Source organism: Tympanuchus pallidicinctus, unplaced genomic scaffold (assembly GCF_026119805.1).
Source record: "Tympanuchus pallidicinctus isolate F22 unplaced genomic scaffold, pur_lepc_1.0 scaffold5, whole genome shotgun sequence".
NCBI lineage: Eukaryota > Metazoa > Chordata > Aves > Galliformes > Phasianidae > Tympanuchus > Tympanuchus pallidicinctus.
The window spans coordinates 67,215,601-67,239,490 of record NW_026294769.1 but is presented as its reverse complement, the minus strand read 5'-3'; the positions used below and the strand labels follow the sequence as shown (position 1 = coordinate 67,239,490).

At 42.3% G+C, this 23,890-nt stretch overlaps 1 protein-coding gene across 4 annotated transcripts in view; it reads left to right on the top strand.

Annotated features, from left to right (window-relative positions):
- ASAP1 (ArfGAP with SH3 domain, ankyrin repeat and PH domain 1) overlaps positions 1-23,890 on the top strand; it is a 137,634-nt gene that overhangs the window by 11,721 nt on the left and 102,023 nt on the right. For 3 of the 4 annotated variants that reach the window (XM_052704806.1, XM_052704808.1, XM_052704807.1), the window contains exons 2-3: positions 7,640-7,726; positions 18,530-18,659. In XM_052704806.1, the coding sequence (XP_052560766.1) occupies positions 7,668-7,726; positions 18,530-18,659 (189 nt within the window). In that variant the 5' untranslated portion in view covers positions 7,640-7,667. Of the gene's footprint in view, positions 1-7,639; positions 7,727-18,048; positions 18,198-18,529; positions 18,660-23,890 lie in introns of those variants that run through there. The other variant, XM_052704809.1, reaches the window with a different exon arrangement.

Below are 23,890 nucleotides of genomic sequence, written 5' to 3'. Positions count from 1 at the left end.
GAGGTGAGCTGCAACCTATTTTCAGTAACTATAAAGGGAACTTGGGGAGAACAGCCCAGACAAAGGCACTTTGTCAGGGATGTCCCACTTCTGAAGTCTAAAAGTTGAGTCAGAGCTTACTGAAGTGGGTGTAAAGAGCCTCATTTACATGGACTGAGTCTGGATCAAAATTTAAAGACTGTTCAGTCACTTTGTTTGAGATGATCTCATTTTTCAATGCAAAGAGAACATAACATTTCAAAGGACATGCTCATGGATCTGGGCATGTCTCAATATAGTTACAGATACACACAAGGAACAAAATAATAGGATATTTAGGAACATTTTTGTGTTCTTGTTGAGGTTTCCATCTGCCTTGTGTTTTTGGATATTCCACAGAAATGTTTTAATAATTCTATACTTGACAGCGCTCAGCTGAAGGACAGAATGACCAGCAGCAGTGCCAGCTAAAGGATGTGACACCGTCACAGGGTTCATAAGAGGGAAATGGTATTATTTGGTACATGCCAAAGGGGAAGGAAGAACAACCCAGCAGCTTGAAGGAGTCATCCTGCTCAAAGCCTGGCTATGTGCTTGAGACTGAGGTGAATACATGGGGCTCTGGTTCCTGGCTCAGCCACAGACTGTGTGGGACTTGTCTCTGGAGGAGAATAAGCAGTGATCATTTCAGGAGGAAATACACTGATTAAATCTGTGGAGTGTTCAGACAATACCAGATCAGACAAGTGCCTGAATAATCAACAGGCAGCAAGTTGTGTTCTCTGCTCTGCTTGGGAGCTCCCACCGTAGAGCAGAAAAGCCACTATAGAGAGGATGTGGAGAGTTCAGAGGCAGCAGATATTTCATGCAGGGTGAAGTTGATTTTTAACACAGCTACCACAGGTTTAGTTGTTTCTGATTCATATGGTATCACTCCATCCTATAGATACATTTAGCAAGTTGTTGATTCTGCCCACCCTCAGTAGCTACTGAGAATGAATGGGGACAGTGACAAGAGGACTCTGATGTAACATTCAAATTATATTATATATCTATTACCCATATTCTCGGTACAGGATTGCTTTGCTGCAAACTTTGTATGAAGTTAATCATTAAACAGCTACCAGTCTTGCATAGCAAGTGGGAAACATCCTCATATCATGAATTTCTCACAGGCTTCAGAAGCATGTTGCAAGTGACTCAAAATGTTGGACTGTGGATGGCAACTTTGTCATGAAACATAAGAAAATGCCCTTGTCAGGATCAGTTGAAAGTTCTCCAGTGGTCTGAAGCTGGGATGCAGACATTCCGATTATCTGCTACTTCCACAAAATGAAAATTCTTCTCTGAGTCCAAGGAGCAGCTGATGGATATCGTAGGAAGTGACAAAAAAAGGTCACTTGTAAGTGAATCCAAGGAGATTTAAGTCATAACACTATTATCCTGAAGCCTTTAGACAAATAACAAAAGACTGGCAGGACTGGAGAGTCCTTCAGTCCAAATACTTATACAAATCTCTATGTCATATACCTGAGTTCTAAAGAAAATTAATCTTTAAATGAGGTTGCAGAAAATTACCCAACAAGTACATTTAAACCCTCTGGTCATGTATAGCAGCGTGTTGTAACATATAGAGGTGATATATTACAAAACTTTTGAGCTTTGGAATTATTATCTTTTGCAGCATGAATTTCTAACCCAGATTGATGTTGTCTGATGCAAATTTTTGTAGCCCTTTGCACAGTTCAGATATCATATCGTGGTCATTTCATGATCATAGGAGGATTGTCTCATTGGACAGGGACAGGTAATGAAATTCCATTCTAACAGCAATGACATCTCCTAAAACTAGATTCTTTTTTAATCAGCTGTTAAAGAATACTGCCCAAGAAGATACTTGAATTTTAAAAGTTGATTTTTAGTATTCTCAGTACATATTCAAACATATGGATATCCCAGATTGGATGGAAGAGTGCTTTTACTTTGCCAGTGTACTTAAAAGCTCGAAAGAACGACCTGAGGATTAGCAATCCTTTCAACTTGACATCAATTCACCATAAAACACAGGAATGGCTAATTCCAGGCACTATTCATAAAGAATTAGAGAAAAGTAGTGTAATTCATGGCAATCAGGAAATTTATTTTATTTCAAGAAAGCTGTCCTGATATTTTTGAGAGTTTACATTTTCTTGAAAGAAATCAATATTATCGATGTAGTAAGTATGAACTTGAGTAGAGCTTTTAGCACCAAACAGCATTTTGATTAAGAAACAAGGGTTGTCTAAAGACGTCAGTGTAATTATATAACAGATAACTGAGCAATTGACAGTTCACAGAAACTGTTAGATACGGACTCAGAGTATCAGTCAGGTCTTCAGGGCTCTAAGCTATTAGACACTGTGGTCTGTGATTTGTAAGGAACACAGAATTATCACTGGTAAAGTGAGTGGAGTTTGAATGGGGGCACCCCTGAATCCCTACCAGTGCAAGTGGTCTGCAACGATCTGCTCATAAGAAAGGAAGGTAACAGTGCTCAAGGTGATATGAGACCGAAAGACAAGTTGTAGATGTTGTTAGAAGAAATCCGTCCTGAATCATTGTGAGCTCCTGTGGTGTTTGCTGAGAGCTGCTTTCCCTGCCTGGAGCAGTCAGACCAGGCAGTGACCGTGTAACTCATCTTGCCCTTGGTTTCCCAGATGGTAGTTACAGCAATTACAAAAATCCTGTTCGAGACTTCTTGTAAGGATAACTGTGCATGGATATCCAGAGTAAAACAGACTAGTTAAAGAGATATTTGCACAGCCTTGGTTAGTGCAATTCAATGACAGTTTTTCTGTTATTATTTCTTTTGCTATTCAGCTCATACCCATAAGAATGCTAGTTCTAGCTGAGTTCTGTGAAAACACTGAAAATACAGCTAATGCATGAGGTCAAGATGGGGTCTTCATTCCTTTGGCTACATTAAAAAGGTCTGAGTTGACATGTCCAGACAAATATCCTCAGATTTCCTCCACTGACGGACATTAGACCACATGCTAACAGTGTTATCCAAATCACGGATTAAAGTGAAACCATAGAACATATGTTTCTCACATCCTGTTTGGATGATAACAACATAGACACAAACAAAAAAACCTTTCAAAAGATTTTGGAGTAAAATGAAAGATACTTTCTTTAATCTCATAGTTTATTCAAGAACATATCAGTTATTACATCAATTGAGTAATTTAAGTCTGCATTTTGGTTATGCCAATGGCTTCAATAACCTTTTCAAAATGTGATTTTGAAGATAATCTTTAAATTTATAGGAGAAGATTTTCAACATAGTTTAGATAAGGCAATAAATTGCTTTCCTGTAGTTCAAGTTACCAGCTTAATTATTTCATTTGCAGAAATAAGATTTTTTCTACTTGCTCAGTTTTAAAACTTCTTGGGATATCAAAGCTGCCTGCTCAGTCATTAGCTGTGAATTGCAGAATGAAGCAGTGCCCTACAGCACTTCCAGATGAAGCAGTCTGTTTATACAGAAAGCACAAAAGCTATAATTACTCCATGATCACATTTGTATATCAAGGTCAGAATTCTGTGATTCATGCTATTGTTTGGACATAAAGGGAGTTGATTTTCAGCATAGTGGTGTACAACTACTATTATTGCCACATCAGTGCCTGTAGAAACAATATTAACTTTTGCTTGTTTTTTTTCTAGTTAGGTTAACTCCAGTTCAAACATTCATGAAAACTGGCTGGTTAATATTTCTCCTAAAATATTCATTAGGCATGCAAAATATGTACTTATATGTATATTCCCCAGGTTGTTCCGACTGTGTGTTCTATTATTAAAGCAAAAATAAATCCTCCAAAGCAAAAAGAAAAGCAAAGTTGGTCAGTAAGTGACTTATGCTTGAAATCACACAGAGGTTAAGCAATATCAAATGCAGGTAATTAAAGACTGCAAAAAAGACTCCTGATATTTTCTTCTCATCTGTAAAATACCTACCATAAAATTTTCTTCTTACCTATTATCTATTATCCTCAGTAATTTTTATATTCTACTCTGAGTATTGATTGCCTTTTCATGCTCTTTTACTGGTTCTATGATCTTAAAAACATGGAGATTCAACTCTTTATACTACTTAGTCATAAGCTAGGATTAGTCAAGCACTTAGATTTTACCAATTAATTCAATATGATTGTATATATTCATAATCAGGCACAAAAAGAAGTGCTTTCCTCATGTGAGGACTAGTAGACCATACTAATGTATTAACACACCTCAGCTGACACCCAGATTTCAAGCGTCTTCAATGTCATCCTGTTCTTTGCTAGGTCTCTTTCTCTTAAGCTCCAGCTAGTCTTTCTTTTTCAGGTGTAGGTATTCCTAGACAGAAGCACCCCACAGTCAGACTAAATACTCTCATAGATGCAAGGCCTGAGGAATTTGTCATCTGAATGAAGTTCTAGTAACTTGTCCAAGGTCACAGAGATAAGGATTTGAATCTGCTTGAGCACCTTCATCACTAGGCTAACTCTTCTTTGGAGAACCCACATGTATTTCCTTCTCATTGTTCTTTCTCATCAGTCACTCCTGATATCTTCAGTCAACTTGATTTCTTTACAAATATTTTTCTGGATTTTTCCATTTTTCTCTTTATTTGCTGATTTAGGACTGAGATGTGCAGAAATGCATAGGAGAACTAGGAAAGAAATCTGACTGATTTCTGAGCCACTGAGATCTAAACACAAATGTTGACACTATAGAAGGGAGGGACACCACCCACCCTGAGGGACCTGGGCACACTCAAAAAGTGAGCACACAAGAATCTAATGAGGTTTAACAAGGCCAAGTGCCTTGGGTAGAGGTAATTCCAGATATGTTTACTGACAGGGAAAAAAGCTCACTGAGATCAGCCCTGCAGAGAAGGACTTGGGGGTCCTGCCCTTGTGAGATCCCATCTGGAGTACTGCATCCAAGTCTGGGTCCCCCAGTTCAGGAAGGATGTGGAGCTGTTGGAGAGGGTCCAGAGGAGGACTATGAAGATGACCAAAGGGCTGGGCTCTCCTGTGAAAAAAAGGTTGAAGGTGTTGGGCTTATTTGACCTGGAGGCTCTGGGGAGACCTCAGTACAGCTTTCCAGTACTTGAAGGGAGCTCACAGGAGGCAGGAGGGGAGCCAGCCTGATAGTGACAGGACAAGGGGGGATGGCTTTTAACTAAAAGAGAGAAGATTTAGGTTAAATGTTAGGAAGAAATTTTTTAATCAGAGGATGGTGAGGCACTGGCTGGGTGGAGCTCTGGGCAGCCTGAGCTGGTAAGTGGAACCCTGCCCATGGCAGGGGACTGGAACTAGGTGATCTTTAAGGTCCCTTCCAACCTAAGCCATTTAATGATTCTATGATTCTACTGAATGCTGTAAAACTGCCTATAACACATGGATAATTAAATAATCTTCAGTTCCTTTTTAGAGCAGAATTAAGGAAATTCTGTGAATTTTTTGGATTTATGAAAAATTGGTTAAATACAAATAAATTACCACAAATTCAAGACATAATCTACTGCAAATCTAATGTAAATCACAATTACCTGTGTTCCTACATCAGTGTTTTATTTAAAAAGTATCAAGCCATTCTATTTTCCCTTTTTAACCTAACACTGTTTAGATTTGAAAGCATGAACAGATTTTGACCACATTATTTGAAAGTATCATAATGGCTCAGAATCAGAAGGGAAAAGAAAGACAGTAACATTCTATTAAAAAAAAAAACAACACGTATGTCGCAATTTTTAATTGAATCCCATATGTTTTGAAGCCTGGGATTATCCTACATTATTTTTAATGTTAAGGATTGGCAGACCTCCAGACCCACATGACAAATTTGGAAACATAAAACAAACAGGACAAAACCCATAAACAAACAACAGCAGCTTCTAGGGAAATAGGTTAACAGCAGTAACAAGACAGCTCTCTCAGTGAGGAAAACAAAAACTGATGGAAGAACTAAGTGGAGTTCTCAGATAGGAATGTGAACTGGAGACATGGGTTGTGGACAATACTCAGTGTCCCAGTCCTGTCCACCTCCTCCAGAGACTCTGCAGCATCTCTATCGCTTTTCTTCCCCATCAGCCTTAAACTGGAAATAATATGGAACATAGTCGTGGGATGAAAGCTTGATGAAAAGATTTATGTCCTGGTACAACTACCTTCTGGAAGAAAATAAGGTTATCAACATGGATTCATCAAGGGGAAATCATGCTTGACCACTCTAGTGGCCTTCTACAGTGTCATAACTGTCTAGATAGATGAGGGAAGAAAAGTGGGTGCTGCCTACCGTGATTTCAGCAAAGTGTTTTACACTGTCTCCCATAACATCCTCACAGGTAAGCTTACAAGGTGTGGGAGAGATGAATGAACAGAGGTGATCTGGGAACTGACTGATTGGCAGTCAAGTCTACTTGAAGGTTTGTAAGTACCTGTATTCGCCAGGGACCAGCACTGCATCTGGTCTTAACACTTTCTCAACAATGTGGAGTGCTCCTTCAGCAAGTTTATTGATGGTATGAAGTTGGAAGGAGTGACTGATACACTAGAAGGCTGTGCTGCCATTCAGCAAGAATTCCACAGACTGGGGAGCTGGACAGAGAGGAATTAATAATGTTCAAGAAAGGCAAGTGCAGAGTCCTACACCTGGGTAGCAATAACTACATGCATCAGACTGGGAGCTAACCCACTAGAGAGGAGCTCTGGGGTCCTGCAGCACAGCACTTTGATCAGTGTTATCAATGCGCATAAATATTAAAGGAGTAGAAGCCAAGTGGATGGGATCAGGCTCTTTTTGTTTGTGACAAGACAAAGAGCAATGGGCACAGACTGGAAGATAGGAAGTTTCATATGAACATGAGGAAAAAATTCTTTACTGTGAGGGTGACAGAGCACTGTAACAGGCTGCCCAGAGAGGTTGTGGATTCCTTATCTGAAGCCTTTTCTGGAGATATTCAAAACTCGCCTGGATGCTTTACTGTGCAACCTATTGTAGGGAAGCTGCTTTAGCAGGGGGGTTGGACTGGACTAAATGATCTCCAGGGGTCCATTCCAATCCCTACGATTCTGTGATCTCTCCTCTTCTATTCTTCTACATGCAGGGTTCCTACCTGTCAATCCACTTTTTCCACCCAAACTCTTTATCCTTCAAATCATATCTCTATCTTCCAAAAAAAAAAAAAAAAAAAAAAATCAGTCTGATGTATGCACCTGACACGGAAATTTTCAGCCTGAATGGTTGATATGAAGTTATAGCCGAAAACAGGGTCTTCTAGTGAGAAGTGTCAGAGGAGCTGGGCAGGCTGCGCTCCCACTCGGCGCACAGGTCAGCCAAGCGAGTACTTGCCACATTTAGTTACACAAAGCGAGTTTTCCTAGTCAGCTAAATGAAGCTCTCACATAGCAGTTTTTAGCAAGGTGTTATTCTCAGAGGATTCCTAATGGGTCTGTTTACTCTAATGAAGCTCACAGTATCAAATACAGTAATCAAATACTCCATGATAAATCGACATCCCCAAAGAATTAATTAACAAATTTTTTTTTCAAACTGCGATTAAATGACCTTGTCAGTTCACAGCTCTGGACAATTTTATTTACTTGCACCATCTTTTCTCCTCATCTAGGTAGTTTTCTGGTCGTGACAGATGAGACATGAGATCTTCAGCTTCCAGGCTTTCAAGTTTTTCTTCAAGAGATTCATTATGGAATCGGTAAGAAAGAAGAAAGACCAGTGTCTAAATAACAGGTTTAAAATATAAAAAGCAGTAAAAAAAAAAAAAAAAAAAAAAAAAAGTGAAAAGCCCTAAATGAATTGTTTTTATCAATTGCAATATGTGCTACTTTGGACATGACCACAGAAGCGTTTATCAGAAAACATCTAACCTATTGATCCTTCCGAGGATCAAAAAATTCAATCAATCAGTAAATCCTTACAGAGCATTGAGTGCCCATGCATGTACTGGAGCAAATGATAATACTTATGATGTATTTCGCTTTGCTTTGCTTTCATAAATTTCCAAGTTGGATGGGGAGGGCGGGGTATAAAAAGGACACTTTGTAAGTCCTCTCAAGTCATCCAGATCTGGTAACAGATGTTGTTTTAACTTTGCAAACAACACATCTATGAGATCAGCTCAAAAACTCTGTGGCAAGTTTTGTGCGGGGGCTTGAAAGACGAGGGAGTCTCCTCTTCTTGTGATGCAAAACACAGAATAGCACACAGTTGTCTAAATATGCTTTTGTTTATTCAGTCTCTGGATGGTGAGTGCTCTTGTTTTAAAGTTTTTGCTGTATTTTATTGAGCCACTAGAATGACATTTGGATTGCCTGACTTGAACTCCCTACAACAACATTGGCAGTACAGGCAATGGTTTGCTTTGTACCTGGTGCTCTGGATGGAGCTCTCCTGGCACAGGTCACTGCTCTCTACCCAGCAGCGTGAGTCTTTCATCTTCTCTTCTTCCCTGGGAAAAGGGTTGACCATACTGCACTCCAGTCCTGCCAAGGGGGGTGAATCATTGCTGCCGATCTGAAAATTGAATAAATCTTCCATTGGTGTGTTTGCTTTTTCACATGGTTATGCATGTTTTCGCTTTTTAAGCCCAGGATGCCTGAATAAGCGAGAGTCCAGATGTCAGACAATTATCTTTTGAAAAGTATGAAGCAATTAAGCTGGGTATTTCCACTTGATTTTGAAACAAGATTTAGGTTTTTATGTCCTACTGCTCTTGAAGAAATAAAACAAAGCACAGCCACCAACAAACAAATTAGTGGTAAAATCACTGAAATGAATGACACCTCATTTCCTGAGTATTTGTCTTGACTAAAGCTCCTGTGAAGGTGCAAAACATCAGTAGGGCATCTACAGCATCTTCTTCCTACACTCATTCTCTTGATAAAGAGCAAAATGAGGGCAAAGCTTTTTTTGTCCATGAGGGCAATAAGCATCTTTTTCCACTCCACATTTTTATCTTCCCACAAAACTTGTGTAACTACAGCATTTTGACAGCTTTCTTGCTTTTCTATTGAATTGTCAGGCATTGGCAATGTATTAAAAAATTATAAGGATGTATCATCTTCTACTGTAGTCAATGGAAAACCAGTTAACTTAGGAAGTGGCAAGCTCATTTTCAGTGGCCTACAATGGTTAAAAATAGAAACAAATGACTATCCAGAGAGAAGAGATGCTATGATGAAATTCTAGACTGATCTTCTGAAGCTCTTTATTTCATTCAGCATCAATTGAACACAGACCTGATAGACTAGGTCCATATGGCAAAACCAATTTCCAAAAGATTCCAGACTCTTTCAGCTGTCTTGAGATTTAAGAGAACCCCACAACTATGACAATCAAATGTCTGCTTTAAAAGACAGACAGACCCTAATTTTAAAATGGAGGCATTTTTGCTTCACGCTTTGAGCTTTAAAGCAAGTAAAATATTTCGAAAACTAAAGAACAAATAATATTTATTCAACACTATAAGCCAGCCTTTGAACCTCAGCTCGGTAGATCCATACATGTGCACATTTATAAGACTATCTTAGAAAAGATGTGGCAGGGTCTCAGTCTCACTTCTTCCACTAGATAGTGTTCAAGTGCTGGCAAATTCATAAGAGATAGATGGGTAAAAACAAACAAACAAACAAAAAAAAAAAAACTAACAACCAAATCTCTGTCCTTTATATCTTCATCTTCATATCATGAACAACTAGCAGAAAGTCCTCTTATTTGCTTTCCAAACCTTTTTTTTTTTTTCTATCCAATAAAATGTTGATTAAATTGTTTGGCCTGAAAGGCCTTCTTATCCTTTAGCTTTTTTTTAAAACTCACACAATAAAATATACAGTAAAAACACTTTGTCCTGCTGTAGCACTAGTCAGCTGGGGATCCCAGTGTGCTTTCACCCAGAAAAACAAATGTAATTGTCTGCGTTCCACAGATAGAGAAGCAAAGCACATAGCAATAAAATGCCATGTCACACCTGTGAATGGAAGCTTAGAACAAGATACCAGGTCTACAACAACTTTATTTAGTTTTCAAACTTCTTCCCAGGTTCATTTTGCTCTGAACCATCAGTTTCACTTCAGGCAAGATGCATACTGCTATCAGCATATATCTAGCAGCTTAGCTGGATGTAGCTTAGAACCAGAAATGTGCCTGGAGAATGAGAAAGCCATGTCATTTGCAGAGGGAAAAAGAAAATATTGAAATGTTTGCAGTATGGGTTGAGGCTTTATTTCATTCTCTTTTTGTTTTTGGAGAGCCTGCTATGCCAGCTGCTCTGCAACATGTTCATTTTTGCAGTATCAGTTACTGATCTTAGTCATTGCCATTTTCTATATTAGAAAAAAAATATATTCAGCTACTACTGATTCCTACTTTATAATTTCTCCCATCTTGAACTTAGATTGGCCACTGCAGTAAAGCAGAATAAGAAATCCTTTCACAAATATATCAATGGCAAGAGAAAAACCAAGGATAATCTCTATCCTTTAATTGATGTGGCGGGGAATGTGACCACAGATGACAAGGAGAAGGCTGAGGTCCTCAACGCCTTCTTTACATCTGCCTTTAATAGTCAGACCAGCTATCTTCAGGGCACTTTGTGCCCTGATCTGGATATCTGGGCTGACACGCAGAATGTCTCCCCGGAGATCGAGGTGGAGACAGTTAGAGAGCTCCTCCTCCATTTGGACAGTCACAAGTCCATGGGACCGGATGGGCTTCATCCTAGGGTGCTGAGGGAGTTGGCGAGGGTGATCTCTAAGCCGCTCTAGGCTATCTACCAGCGCTCCTGGTTGACTGGAGAGGTTCCAGAGGATTGGAGGCTTGCTGATGTGACGCCCATCTACAAGAAGGGCCGTAAGGAGGATCCTGGGAACTACAGGCCTGTCAGCATGACATCAGTGGCAGGGAAGGTCATGGAACAAATCCTCCTGGGAGAGATCACACGGCTCATGCGCGACATTCACGGGATCAGGCCCAGCCAGCATGGGTTCATGAAAGGCAGGTTGTGTTTGACCAACCTCATCTCCTTGTACGACTGAGTGACCAGACTGGTAGATGAGGGAAAGGCAGTTGATGTAGTCTACCTAGACTTCAGCAAAGCCTTTGACATGGTCTCTCACAGTATCCTTTTGCGGAAACTGGCTGCCCGTGGCTTGGACAGTTTTACCCTCCATTGGATAAGGAACTGGCTGGAGGGCCGTGCTCGATGGGTGGTGGTCAATGGAGTGAAGTCTAGCTGGAGACCTGTTACAAGTGGTGTCCCCCAGGGGTCGGTACTGGGGCCCATCCTGTTTAATATCTTAATTGACGACTTAGATGAAGGGATTGAGTGTACCCTGAGTAAGTTTGCAGATGACACCAAGTTGTGAGGTGGTGTCGATCTGCCTGAGGGCAGGGAGGCCCTGCAGAGGGATCTAGATAAGCTGGATCACTGAGCTGAGGTGAATGGGATGAGGTTCAACAACGCCAAGTGTCGGGTTCTGCACTTTGGCCACAACAACCCCATGCAGCGTTACAGGCTTGGGGATGAGTGGTTGGATGAGTGTGAAGAGGAAAGGGACCTGGGGGTGTTGGTTGATGCTTGGCTGAATATGAGTAGACAGTGTGCCCAGGTGGCCAAGAGGGCCAACAGCATCCTTGCCTGCATTAGAAATAGTGTGGCCAGCAGGAGCAGGGAGGTGATCATCCCCCTGTACTCAGCACTGGTGAGGCCGCACCTCGAGTACTGTGTGCAGTTTTGGGCCCCTCACTACAAGAAAGACATTGAGGCCCTGGAACGTGTCCAGAGAAGGGCAACAAAACTGGTGAGGGGTCTGGAGCACAAACCTTCTGAGGAGCGGCTGAGGGAGCTGGGATTGCTTAGTCTGGAGAAGAGGAGGCTCAGGGGAGACCTCATTGCACTGTACAACTTCCTGAAGGGAGGTTGTGATGTAAAAGGGTCTGGCCTCTTCTCCCAGGCAAATAGTAGGACCCAAGGAAACGGCCAGAAGTTATACCAGAGGAGGTTTAGGTTGGATATTAGGAGAAACTTTTTCTCTCAAAGGGTGGTCAGGCACTGGAATGGCTGCCCAGGGAGGTGGTGGAGTCGCCGTCCCTGGCAGTGTTCAAGAGACGCCTGGATGAGGAGCTACAAGAGATGGTTTAGTGCTTGTGGTATTAATAGGAATGGGAGGGTGGTTGGACTAGGTGATCTTGCAGGTCGTTTCCAACCTTGTGATTCTGTGATTCTGTGATTCTGTAAGTTTAATCACAGAGTACTCCTTCATGCTACTTTGGCCTTGTCTTGCTCTTTGCAGCCCCTTCTCTCCTGCCAACCAACATTTAACTCTTCTGGTTTCCTTCAAATATTTCTGTCATGCTCTTCCCAGTGATCTTGCAAGCACTCAGACCATGGATAACCAGGAGAACCGCTCACAGCATCAGTGGGTGATACTGGGCCATCAGTGAGCAACAGGCTAATGCTTGCACCACAGGCAAGGGTTAGATTTACCAGAGGTTTCTATGATGTTCCCAAGAGTTTGACCTCTTTCAGAGCTCCAAAATATAGTACTTATAGAATAATATGCTGCTATTTTTAAATTTTTTTTATATTAAGATCTCTTAAATGAGACCCTGCCTGAAATAAAAGCACTAAATTTATCACTGCATCAAAAAGCGAGCATGTCTCCTGTCACCAGCCTGCTGCCCCTTGCTGCAGGCTGATGTTTTGCTGTTTTTCTCGTTGGAGGATGCAGAGGTTTCAGGGCCACTCTTGCTGTTGTTACTGCGAGCCAGGAATGCCATTATGTGTTTGTCCATATGGCTCTTGATCTTGCATGACAAAACCAAATCAACAAAGGCAAAACTGAATCAGCAATTTAGTTGGCTTAATCTTGTGTAACTCAATGCTCTACTGTTTTCAGTGTTGTTTTCAGCTGGCCTTTGAGATAACTGTTTGGGCTTACTCATCACTCAGCTAAGCTCCTTGCACAGAACATTCAAAATATATCATTTAGTTCTGTGCTTCCAAAATTTTGGTTTCTCATTTGGTACATACAGTGTTAAAAATGCAAATGTTACCAACATGTCACTTCCAATGAGAACACAATGGATTCTCTTATTGCTATCATATTAATATTAAAAGAATGCAAAAAGAACCTTTTGTTTAAGCCAATGTTGCTAGTGCTAAAAGGGTATTAAATGAATACTGTAGTTTCTAAGGCAGCTTCTTATGTTTTCTTAACTAATTTCAAATACCAGATGAAGAAAAATGCTTTGAAATGCCAGTATGAAAATTGAAATCAGCTGATTCTTTTATTCAAAACAGTCACAGTGGTAACAGAAATTGTTGATGCAGCTCATCTATTTCATGAGCCTTACTGCTAGATACTGTAGCTTAAAAACACAGAGTTGCAACCAGTACGTTTGCTGGATATGGATATTGGCTTTCTTCACGCAGAGAAATTATTTAGATATGAATGGTTTTCCTTGCCTGGAAATTTACATGACTTTCTGTCCAAATAACACAATCATTTTAAAAATTTGTTTGCAAATGTCAAATCCAACTGCATTCTTTCTCAAGTAAAACAGTTTTGCAGTTTACCATGCAAGTTCCCTTCAGCAAATTAGCGCCAGTCACAATGTGTGATGTAGGTTTTGCTGTTTAAAATAGACTTCGCCTTTTCCTGTGCGTACATCATACATTTATGTGATATTAAAAGCTCAAACATGCTGCAGGTTAGAATATGTAGCTTTTACATTCCATAGAAGGTTCAGTGAGCTGATGGGACTGTCCTCTGAGGATGAAGGTCCTCCTGGTTGAATGTTTCCAGCTGCAGCATGAAGGAATGGTACTCCACATCCTTATATAAATTGGGTGGTTCTGTTTAATATAACAAAGCTATGGGAGTTCCATTAACAAAAAAGGTTTCCTGACTTTCAGCACAGGAGCTATTTCAAAATGAGCAGCCAAACTCATTCTGCTAAGATTTTTGTTAATTTGAAGCTCCTTTTATCTTCTAAACTCATCACTCATCTCAAAGGAGAAGAGTTGAATAGGAAACATTTGTGCGTGTTATAATATGTAATGCTATAAATCTAAATGAGCTTTTCTCATTAATTTTGTCAGAAGTCGCCTGAAAATAAACTTACAGAAATATAAGAACAGCAATGGGCATGTATATGTTTTCCCAGGGAAGCTCAATCCGACAGAACAAATGCATTCTTCTGGGAGATCAAACTCCACAGCTGCCTTGTGCCCCATAGAGCTCCCATACAGTAGGTTCTGATCTACACCAGTTTTCTCCACAGTAACAGCCAAGACGGGAGACTCATAAGTAAAGAAAAGAATGTAGTGCAAAGTGCAATTACCTCTTTGAGGAAAAAAAAGAAAAAAAAAATATCATGAGGTCCTGGCATGGTAATGTCCATACTGACAAGGGAGAGAAATCTGTAGCAACCATGCACACAGCCATTTCCTTCCCACCTCACAGCTCACTCCCCTGCCCCATAGCAGTTCGCATGTTGTGTGGGTGGCAGCTTGCCTGAGCATGTCTGGCACCACTTTTGTGCCTGGACAGGGTCACACTAGGTTCCCAAAACCAAAAGGCAGTCACACCTGAGGTGCCTGTGAGCCTGGGTGGCTGCAGCAGCGTCTGAGGCCTCAGGGCCTGGGGCTGCTCTGTGCGGGATGCCTGAATTAGGAAAGCAGGGCCACAATCTCCCCTATTTGTCTCCTGGTCTCCAGTGGACAAATAATGCTTCCATTCAGTCTCGCACCGCTGTTTGTGGGGCTGAAGCCGTAAGGAGCTGTGTGAGCTGCTCACCCCTGGCCCACATGGGTGGTGGTTGAAAGTTGGCAGTGTTGACGAGTCATCGTCACCTGATGACGAGTGCTTGGCTCATGTGAATGAACTGTTGATCTCAATCTAAATATAAGATGACTGGAGTACTATAAAATGAAAAATGCCATGGTTGCTACTCAGCTGATTGCAAAACACCTGTGTTAGTAATTTCTGCTGCTGTTGCTATGCTGGCCAGCCTCTCCCTGAGCACAGTATCACAAATGCTGCAGAAATGCTACCAACTTGCTGAGGTGCAATCGCTGTAATTAACTCTCCTGTTGGCAAACACAGTAAGGAAGGCCAAGGGAATCAAATGGGTTTGTGGACTGAATCACTGGGTGGGATGGAAATCAGAACAACTTCCTTAACTGCAATGCATTATCAGTCAACAGCCGTGTTTCCAGGGCTGCTTGCACCCGGCTTCCCCATTCCAGCGCATCCAAGGATGGACACAGCAATGCCTTTCCCTCTCCAACTGGGAGAGAAGCACAAGGAGAGGTAGCACAGCCTCCCCCAGCCCAGGCACAGGCATCCTGAGAGCAGACGCTGTGAAAGAGAACTTTCACATCCTGCTGATTATTCTACACCATTTGTGATGCAAAACAGTGATTTCAGTTAGTGACAATTTATAGAGAGGAGCATCTTACACGTTTAGAAGTGAATCTCAAATGCTCAAAACAGGAAACATGGTTAAATCTGAAATCTGCTATGCCAGCTGAAACAGTTATATAATTTGACTAGTTAAAATGCAAGCAAGCACATTTTGATAGGCAAGTTGCATCTTTTTTATTATTATTATCATGACATTAATTAGCTAATCCCTCTTCCAGTGAGTTTAAATGGAGATAATGTAAGCCTAAAGAGGTCATGCCCATAGGGTTATTTTCTGTATCAGCATTTGTACAGGGAAAGATCAAATGCTGCTTCAAAGCAGCAGAACTGTGTACCATGTTCCCTTTAATAAAGTGAACAATTTAAGAACTATCAAAAAATCAGACTAACATGCAGTTATGATCTGTAGCATCTGATCTTCCTTTTTCATCTCTTAGTTCTGTTGTCTTTATTTCCTGCATTCATTCTACTTTTTATATAGTTGGTATTACATTTTAGAAGACTTTTTTTTTCCTGATAAGTGAACGTATGCTTAGTGGTGGTTGCCCAGCCATGCCTTCAGTTTGCCATTCTTGGCCGCTCCAGTTTCTCTGCCCATCTTCTTCCCTCCTATGTTGAGAATGTTCTTTGACTCTGCAGTTCACATTTTCTCTAAATAGTATGAAAGAACCTATCCTCACTGCAATCTGTCCACACTCTTCATGTCAGAAATCATTTTCATCTCCTTGCTCTCTCTTCCTCCTCCACCGCACTTAAGAACACGATCATCAATTGATTTTCTTCCTACCTTCTCCATTTGCTCTCTCAATCTTCTTTTTTCCTCTTGCTCCATTTTTTCAGTGCAACTCCTACACACTTCTTTTCTCAGCAACCTCCTCCTCCTGCCCACTCTACCTCGAGTCTCCCAGCATGCAGTACTGGCCAGCCCTGAAATCTGGCTCCTACGAGGCAGGATGCATCCTATTCCTAACCCTATCTCTATTCCTATCCTTGTCCCCACTCTTATCCCCATCTCCATCCCTATCTCCATCCTCATCCCTATCCCCATTCCTAATTAAATTCCTATTCCCACACATAATAATCCCCATCCCAATCCCTGTCGTTATCCCCAACCCCATCCCTGTCCTAATCCCCATCCCCAACCCCATCCCTATCCCTATCCCTATCCCTATCCCTATCCCTATCCCTATCCCTATCCCTATCCCTATCCCTATCCCTATCCCTATTCACCCCTACCCAGCAATGTGCAGGCAGCACCACATCTTGGGAGCGCTGGTCATGTTTTTGCTGACAGGGCTGCATGCAAATTCTGCTAAGGAAACCATTTGTATGGGCATACACAAAGCAGGTCTCTCCTTTTAATGCTTCCTCAGGCATCGCAACATTTTACTGGTATATTAAACTAGTACTGAGAGCTTTGTTACAGTGACATGTACAGGGTGCTGAAGTACAGGAGTAGGTGCTGACACACAGAGCCTTGGGCTGGACACATCCATATTACATCGCTCATTTTCAGCTGTTCTGATGTCAGAGTCATGAAATTCGGGGCTTTTGTGGAGAGAATCCCTAAGACAAAGAGAAGGAAAACCCACAGTAAGGCTCAGTAAATCAGGCTGAACTGACCACAATAACTTGAGCCTCCTGAGACCCAACCGCATCTGAAAAGGCACATATGGGCCCCAACAATCAAGCATTAATAAATAAATAAATAAATAAATAAATCGAAGGAAAAAAACCCCTCATTATTGCTGTCTGTCAGTTCTCAGAGTTGTACGATGCAGTGATGAATAAAGGGTAGTTCCAGTTATGAATTAGTGCTGCTTTGGAAGGAAGTGGCATTGGTCAGGACAGGTTGATCTTCAGGTTCCCTTCCGGCCCATTGAATGAGTGGCACCCAGGGAGGAGCCAGGGCAGATGGGGGCTACGGGGTCTCTGTGCTGGCCATGAAGTGGGGCAGCAGTGCGGTGCGGGAGGCGCTGGTTGGTGCTGAGCCAAGGCAGGGGTTCTGATGTGTTACTTGGGTATGGGGAGAGTGAAAATAGCTGCTTGCACGGATGGCTCTGATCCGTAATGCCGTACGGTACGCGATACCCTCACGCTTTGTGTCACACGGTGCTTGGGGGATGAGGACTTGCGTGTGCCAAAAGGCTGTAAAACCCAAAGCCTGGGGCGTCGGATGTCACCCACCGTGACGACAGCTATTCGCTTATTTGCTTCTTTAACCACTACTGTTTACTTCTTCCATATTGTTTTATAGTTGGAAACCCACCACTCGCCGACCTTGTGCGCTTCCACCAAAGTGCCCCCCCTTGCTCTGCGGTGTTTTTTTTTTGTTGTTGTTGTTGTTTGTTTTTTAAAAACACAAATTTTTCAGTTCTAATTCGAGTTCACGGCTAATTCTCACCGTACCGGCCACCGCAATTTTCCAGCAGGCCGCGCCCCGCAGCCCCGTTCCCGCGCTGCCGCCCTCTCCTGGGACAGGGGAGGGGGCGCGAGGCCGGGGAGGGGGCGGCACCGCCGGGGAGCGAGGAGAGGGAGAGGCGGCGGCGGCGCATGCGCGCGGCACTTCCTCGTTGGCCCACGTAACAGCTGCGGGCGGGCGCCGGGCAGCGCGTGTCACTCCGCGGTGACTGTCAGCGGCGGCGGCTCAGCCCCCGCCAGCCCCGGCCTCCCCCGGCCTCCCCCGGCCCCTTTCCGTCCTATCCCCGCGGCCGGGGGGCGCAGCCGGAGCCCGCCCAAGTGCGTGCTGAGCTCGGTGGGGTCGGGGACGGCTGGAGGGGGATAAGGCGGCGGCGGCGGCTGGGGGCTCCTCCCCGCCCTCCCTCTCTCCGTGAGCTCGCGGCGGGGCCGGGCCGGGTTGCTCGGAGGCGGCTCCGTCCCCGCAGCCGTCGGGGGCCGAAGGAGCGCTCCCCAGCGGCGGGGCGAGGGGCGGCCGCGCCCCCTCCACCTCCCGGCCCGGCGTTCGGATGCTGCGGGGCTGCGCTGCGCTGCCTGCTAACGTCTGCCCTCTGCTTCTTTTTTTCCCCTCAAACCGCTCGGCTTACTCCGCTCTGGGCTCTCCCTCGGTCCAGGATCATGCCGGACCAGATCACCGTCTCGGAGTTCATCGCCGAGACTACGGAGGATTACAACTCGCCCACCACCTCCAGCTTCACCACTCGGCTGCAGAACTGCAGGAACACGGTCACGCTGCTGGAAGAGGTACGGTCGGCCCTGTTCGTTCCCTTTTCTTTACGTTAGCTTTGAGAAAGAGCATCGGGGAGCCCGGAGCTGGAGGCGTTAGCATGTGTGTAATTTGTGGTGTGTTAATTGTGGGACTTGAAGCATGTTGGAGAAAGCTCTCCTGCTCTGAAGGTTGGTGCTTGGAGCTGGGACCAACATTGCGCTTCTAAGTGATTTTGGTGGTTGTCGCGGTAGGAAAAACTGTGGATGTTGGGTTTTGAGAGAGAGGATGGAGACTGTGTCGTGTCTGGGAGCGGTAGCAGAGGTTTCCCCACTCGTTAGATCAGGGCAGTGCTGAGTTCTGGCTGCGGGAAGCTGCTGGGGAAGCTCTCTTCTGAATTGAGGTGAGGACAGAGGAAAATTTGCAAGATTTGCACTGAGGAAAATAACATCGAAACAGAATAGCTGTTGGAAGGAGAGCGAGGTAATGCTCTGGAAGTAGTCGCATTGTCTCATTGTCTCAACCTTGAAGCCTCAGTGCTGTGTTTATCTTAGTGCTTGTTGTTACCATCATTTGAATGCTCATCCTGTTTCACATCAAGAAACAAACGAGTCAGAATGGATCAGGTTACAGAGCTGGATTCTATAGGGTACCACTCATTGCATCCTACCTGAGGTTTCAGTGTGATTTCTTACGGACGAGATCAGCAGTTATAAGAAAATGCCTTTCCAAAGGCTTTTAAAAAAGAAAGTATAGCACATTTTTTACCCTGTACTTGGTTGAAGGTGCATCGTGACATTTACAGGCAGATTTTGTTTCGCAGATAACGATTTGTGGTGGACTTGGATTATGCTCTTAGTTTCATGAATATCTGGCAGTACTTGAGGAGCCAGTGCTTACGTCAGAGATGGATTTCAGAGATTCTTCTTAGTTTTGCTGAACTGTTGGTGTGAGGAAAGCATTTGGTATGCAAGTCATGGCCTTCTAATGGATTGGAATAAGGCAAATCTGATTTCATACGTGACTTAGCGTTGAGTTAGTAGAGAAGATGTCCACGTTCAAAATATTTGCAGCACTGATGAGGTAGTGGAATGGTTATTAGATTACATTTAAAATTATGTACTTTATGTAACTTTGAATAATTTCTGCAACACTTCCATAATGCTAGCTGCTTTTTCTGATTGTTTTTTCCCCTGTAAGCCATAGTTGCTTGTAGGTTCATAAGGAATCAACCTGTTTTGTTTTGTGTTTGGCAGTATTGCTGCCCCCTGGTCTTAGCTGTGTGCAGTAGCTGCAGCCACTGCGTGTTTATTAGGAGAAATGACAGCATTCGTAGAGTTAAATAACAATACGTGTTGTCCCATCACTGGTGATTTCCAGGGTAAGGATGCAGCTTTTGTGACTTGGGATGTACGCTCAGAATGCACAAATGTAGTAATGCCCTTCCAAATAAAGCCAAATTAGGGTGGTTTAGTTCTAGAAGATAAACGTACAGTTTTCTGCACCATTTTTGTAGATTGTGCATGTTTTCAAAGTTTAATATCCATTTTGACAGTAATAAATTTGTGTAACAGAAATAATATGTGCTTCTAGTGCTTATGTTGCTGTTTCTTGAATTTCTTTTCTGTAACTGTTCTGCATACTCTACTTAGCGTGTTTGACACTTACATTGATTTTGGAATTGTTTTTTTTTATCTGTCAATATAGGAAAGCTTTGCTTAATGGGAAACGATACAGATATACTGCAGAAGGTCTGCAGCTCTCTCAATTTGATCTTGCATGAAGAATTGCAAATAGTTGGAACATGGCAAGTGATGTGCTCCCTCAGTCTTTGCGTCCTTATGCTTTTATGCACAGCTCTCCTGCTCCAATGTTAAAGCTCTCTTGGTTTCTGTACATCTGCTTACCCAAAGCTGTGATTCATACGAATCAGTGGATGGAAATTGAATGGTTGAAGTGCCTGTTACATGGTTCTTATTGCAGCTGCTATTATCCCTGCACTGTGGATGACTGAAGAGCTCTTGAAGCAGCTCCTGAGCTTCAATTCTGACCCCCTTGTATTAATGCAAACGGGATGATCCTGTCCTTGCAAATTTTTAATTTTTACGCTAATGTTGCTTGTGGGTTGGAGCCCTCAGTGGGCTCTGCAGACAGTATCAAACTGTGCTGTTAGGGCTCTGCAGCCCAAACTATCTTAGCTGGTTATTGTACAGTGAATATAGCTCAAAACAAGCTGTGCCTACCTCAGTGACTGTGAGGTGGTTCGTGGATAAACTAAGTATTTTCTGTATTATGGAGTAAATCTGTTTTCTGAACAGAAGCAGTAGGGGAATGAAAATTATCAAAAGTTAGATCTGTTTCATTGCTTCTGAGTCTGATGCTATTCCTGCTGGAACTAGGGTAGTGGCTTGATCAGAGTTGCCTTTTCATTAAGAATGCAGCAAAAAAGAAATAGGGGTGTGTGTGTGTGTGTGTGTGTGTGTGTGTGTGTGTGTGTCTGTATCTAATTCCATGAAAACTTTACAGAACTGTGAATTTACTGTTCCTTAATCACAATTTAAAAGTTTTATGAAATAATAAATTATGGAATCACTTGCTGTTGTTTTTTTTTTTTTTTTTTTTTTCTCCCCAATTTATTTTCTTCCTATAAAAGTAGAGTTTATTCAGCTAAGTGGATAAATACAAATCTTCTCTTAGTCATGACTCCTCAGATATGATTATTTTGTGAGAAAACTTGGGATGCCAATAGATGCAATTAGATTCGGGTAAAATATTAGTGCAAGTATTTTTACTGCTTAAGGCGACTTCGCTTTTGTAAGTTGTTGATGGAAGGCCCAACAAAATGCTAAGGAACAGCTCAAACAATCAGAAGCTCAGGAAAGATTTGGTTAAGGGACTCACGTGACTTATTTTTAAATAGTAAAATTAAACTTTATTCAAGCCTGTAATGTTATCAAATGAGAGAAGTATATCCTAGTAGGTAGCAGTTCATTGACTAGAAAGCTTTGTTCGTGCTATTTAAATCTGTGAAAGCTTGCAGGTTAAAAAGCTCACGCTCTGAAAAGACAGAACTCACGCTTTTTGTTATCAGTTTGTACCAGAACAGCAAAAAGACCTGTAGCTAGGCTTAGGAGCCTACCACCTGAGTAGTTACCAGAGAACTGCCAGAAGTATTTTAGTCATAACTCTTTTCTTTTTTTTTTCTCCAGTTATCTAATGGCTATCAGTAAACACAGATTCTTAAGTTCATGTTTTCTAAAGCCAAAATAATAAGTTTTTTCAAACTCCAAGGGAAGGGAACAAAACCATATATTGTGTTCTAATTCAGGAGAATTTGTAATCTGTACTCCTTTCTATGTTGTTTTCTGTGGTGTTACAGTCATGCAGTGAAGACATTTTTTAACTTCCCATTTCTGTGTAAAACTAGGAGAAGTTTTGCTAATGCCATTCACATGAAGAGGTGATTAATACATGTGGAAGTGGATCATTGATGACTTAGTGTTTCGACAATTTCTCTTTGAAGTGGTGTGGACATGTCACTGATACAGTATCTTAAGAAGAAAGCTGAGGATGCCTTCTAAGAAACTCGCTTTTGTAGTTACAGTATCTCCCTGATCCGTTACTTAAACAGATTTTGGGAGAGTTGATTTTAATCCAGGAATTGCTGCTGTTGCAGGAACCAGTTTTAATTCCTAGATAATGATGATTTCTGTTCAGAGAGTATGCGCTGTGCACGAGGGGTCTCCACACAGCACTCTTGATTACCAGTCTGTTGTGTCCTTTCAGCTGGAGATGGGACAACTTTGCTCTGAAGGGACAAATAACTGAGTTACTGTGACCAGGCAGTTCTAAGGCAATTGCTTGGTAGCACTGTTCTGAAATATAGGTTAAAGCTTAAATTCCCTTTTAGGCATTCAGGCTCGATAAGAGGCAGTACCTGGGTCACTTGGAAGCTGATGATCAAGAAATAGTCACGGTTGTTTCTGATGCCCATTTTACTGTTAAGCTCCTGTACTACTTCAGCATTTTCAGTTATTAATGTTATTTTACTCCTCATTGAGGAGTTGCAAACTCAAAACATGCTTTCTGACAATTAGATTTTGTCAGATACTTTTTAAAGAAACATTTAGTGATGAACGGGGTAGAAGATATGGCTGCAGATATATTATAAAAAAATATATATATCCTGCAATGGCTGTTGTTCATTTTGTTATTCATTGTGCTGATCTGCCAGAATTGAAAGGTCTGTTGGTGGTAGGCTGGTCCTGTAACAGATACACGTGTTGCATCAGTGAGATAACTGCATTAGCTGAGCAGGAGCCAAATGCTCAATTCTTTTTGTTTGCAATGCAACTTGAAGGGAGAAGATTTTTTTCAAGTGTTCTTATTGATCATGTCATGGATGATTCTCTAAGGTTAGAGTTGGGAAAGTGTTCTTGTTTGTGTGTAGGGTTGGTTTTTTTTTTTTTTTTTTTTTTTTTTGCTTGTTTGTTTTCAGGGTAGCAAAGATTTTTCATTGTTTCTAATGAGTACCTTTCCCTTAGTTTCTGTACTGAGATTTGCTTATTCTACCACATGGAGGGACTTCAAGGACAAGGGTAAGGCAACCAGGTTTTTGCCTGCTTGTGACTTCAGAACTTGTGTGGGACTATTAGCATTAAAACTGCCATACAGTCGGTTTGTCTACAGTGATTGCATGTGTGTTTCTGTCATAAGATTCTTTTAAAGTGAAAAGGTATTCTATCTAGGGAGGCAGAAAAAAACCATGCAAGAGAACAGGAGCACTTTGTTTCTAAACCAACTTTCTGTTTTAGTTGGCAATATGCTCCAGATTTAGTTCACTGGCCTGTGCTGTGAAAACTCATGCGATCTGTTTTGTGTGTTTGGAGTGAAATATTTTTTTCTGTGATTATTCTCTTCATTTCCATTGAAGTATCATCTGCGTATAATTGTAACAGATAAATCACAGCATCACAGAATCACAGAATGGCCAGGGTTGGAAGGGACCTCAAGGATCATGAATCTCCAACCCCCCTGCCATATGCAGGGCCACCAACCTCCACGTTTAATGCTAAACCAGGCTGCCCAGGGCCCCATCCAACCTGGCCTTGAACACCTCCAGGGACAGGGCATCCACAAGCTCTCTGGGCAGCCTGTTCCACACCTCACCACTCTCTGGGTAAAGAATTTCCCCCTGATGTCTGACGTAAATCTCCCCTCCCTCAACTTAAAACCATTTCCCCTCGCCCTACACCTATCAACCCTTTCG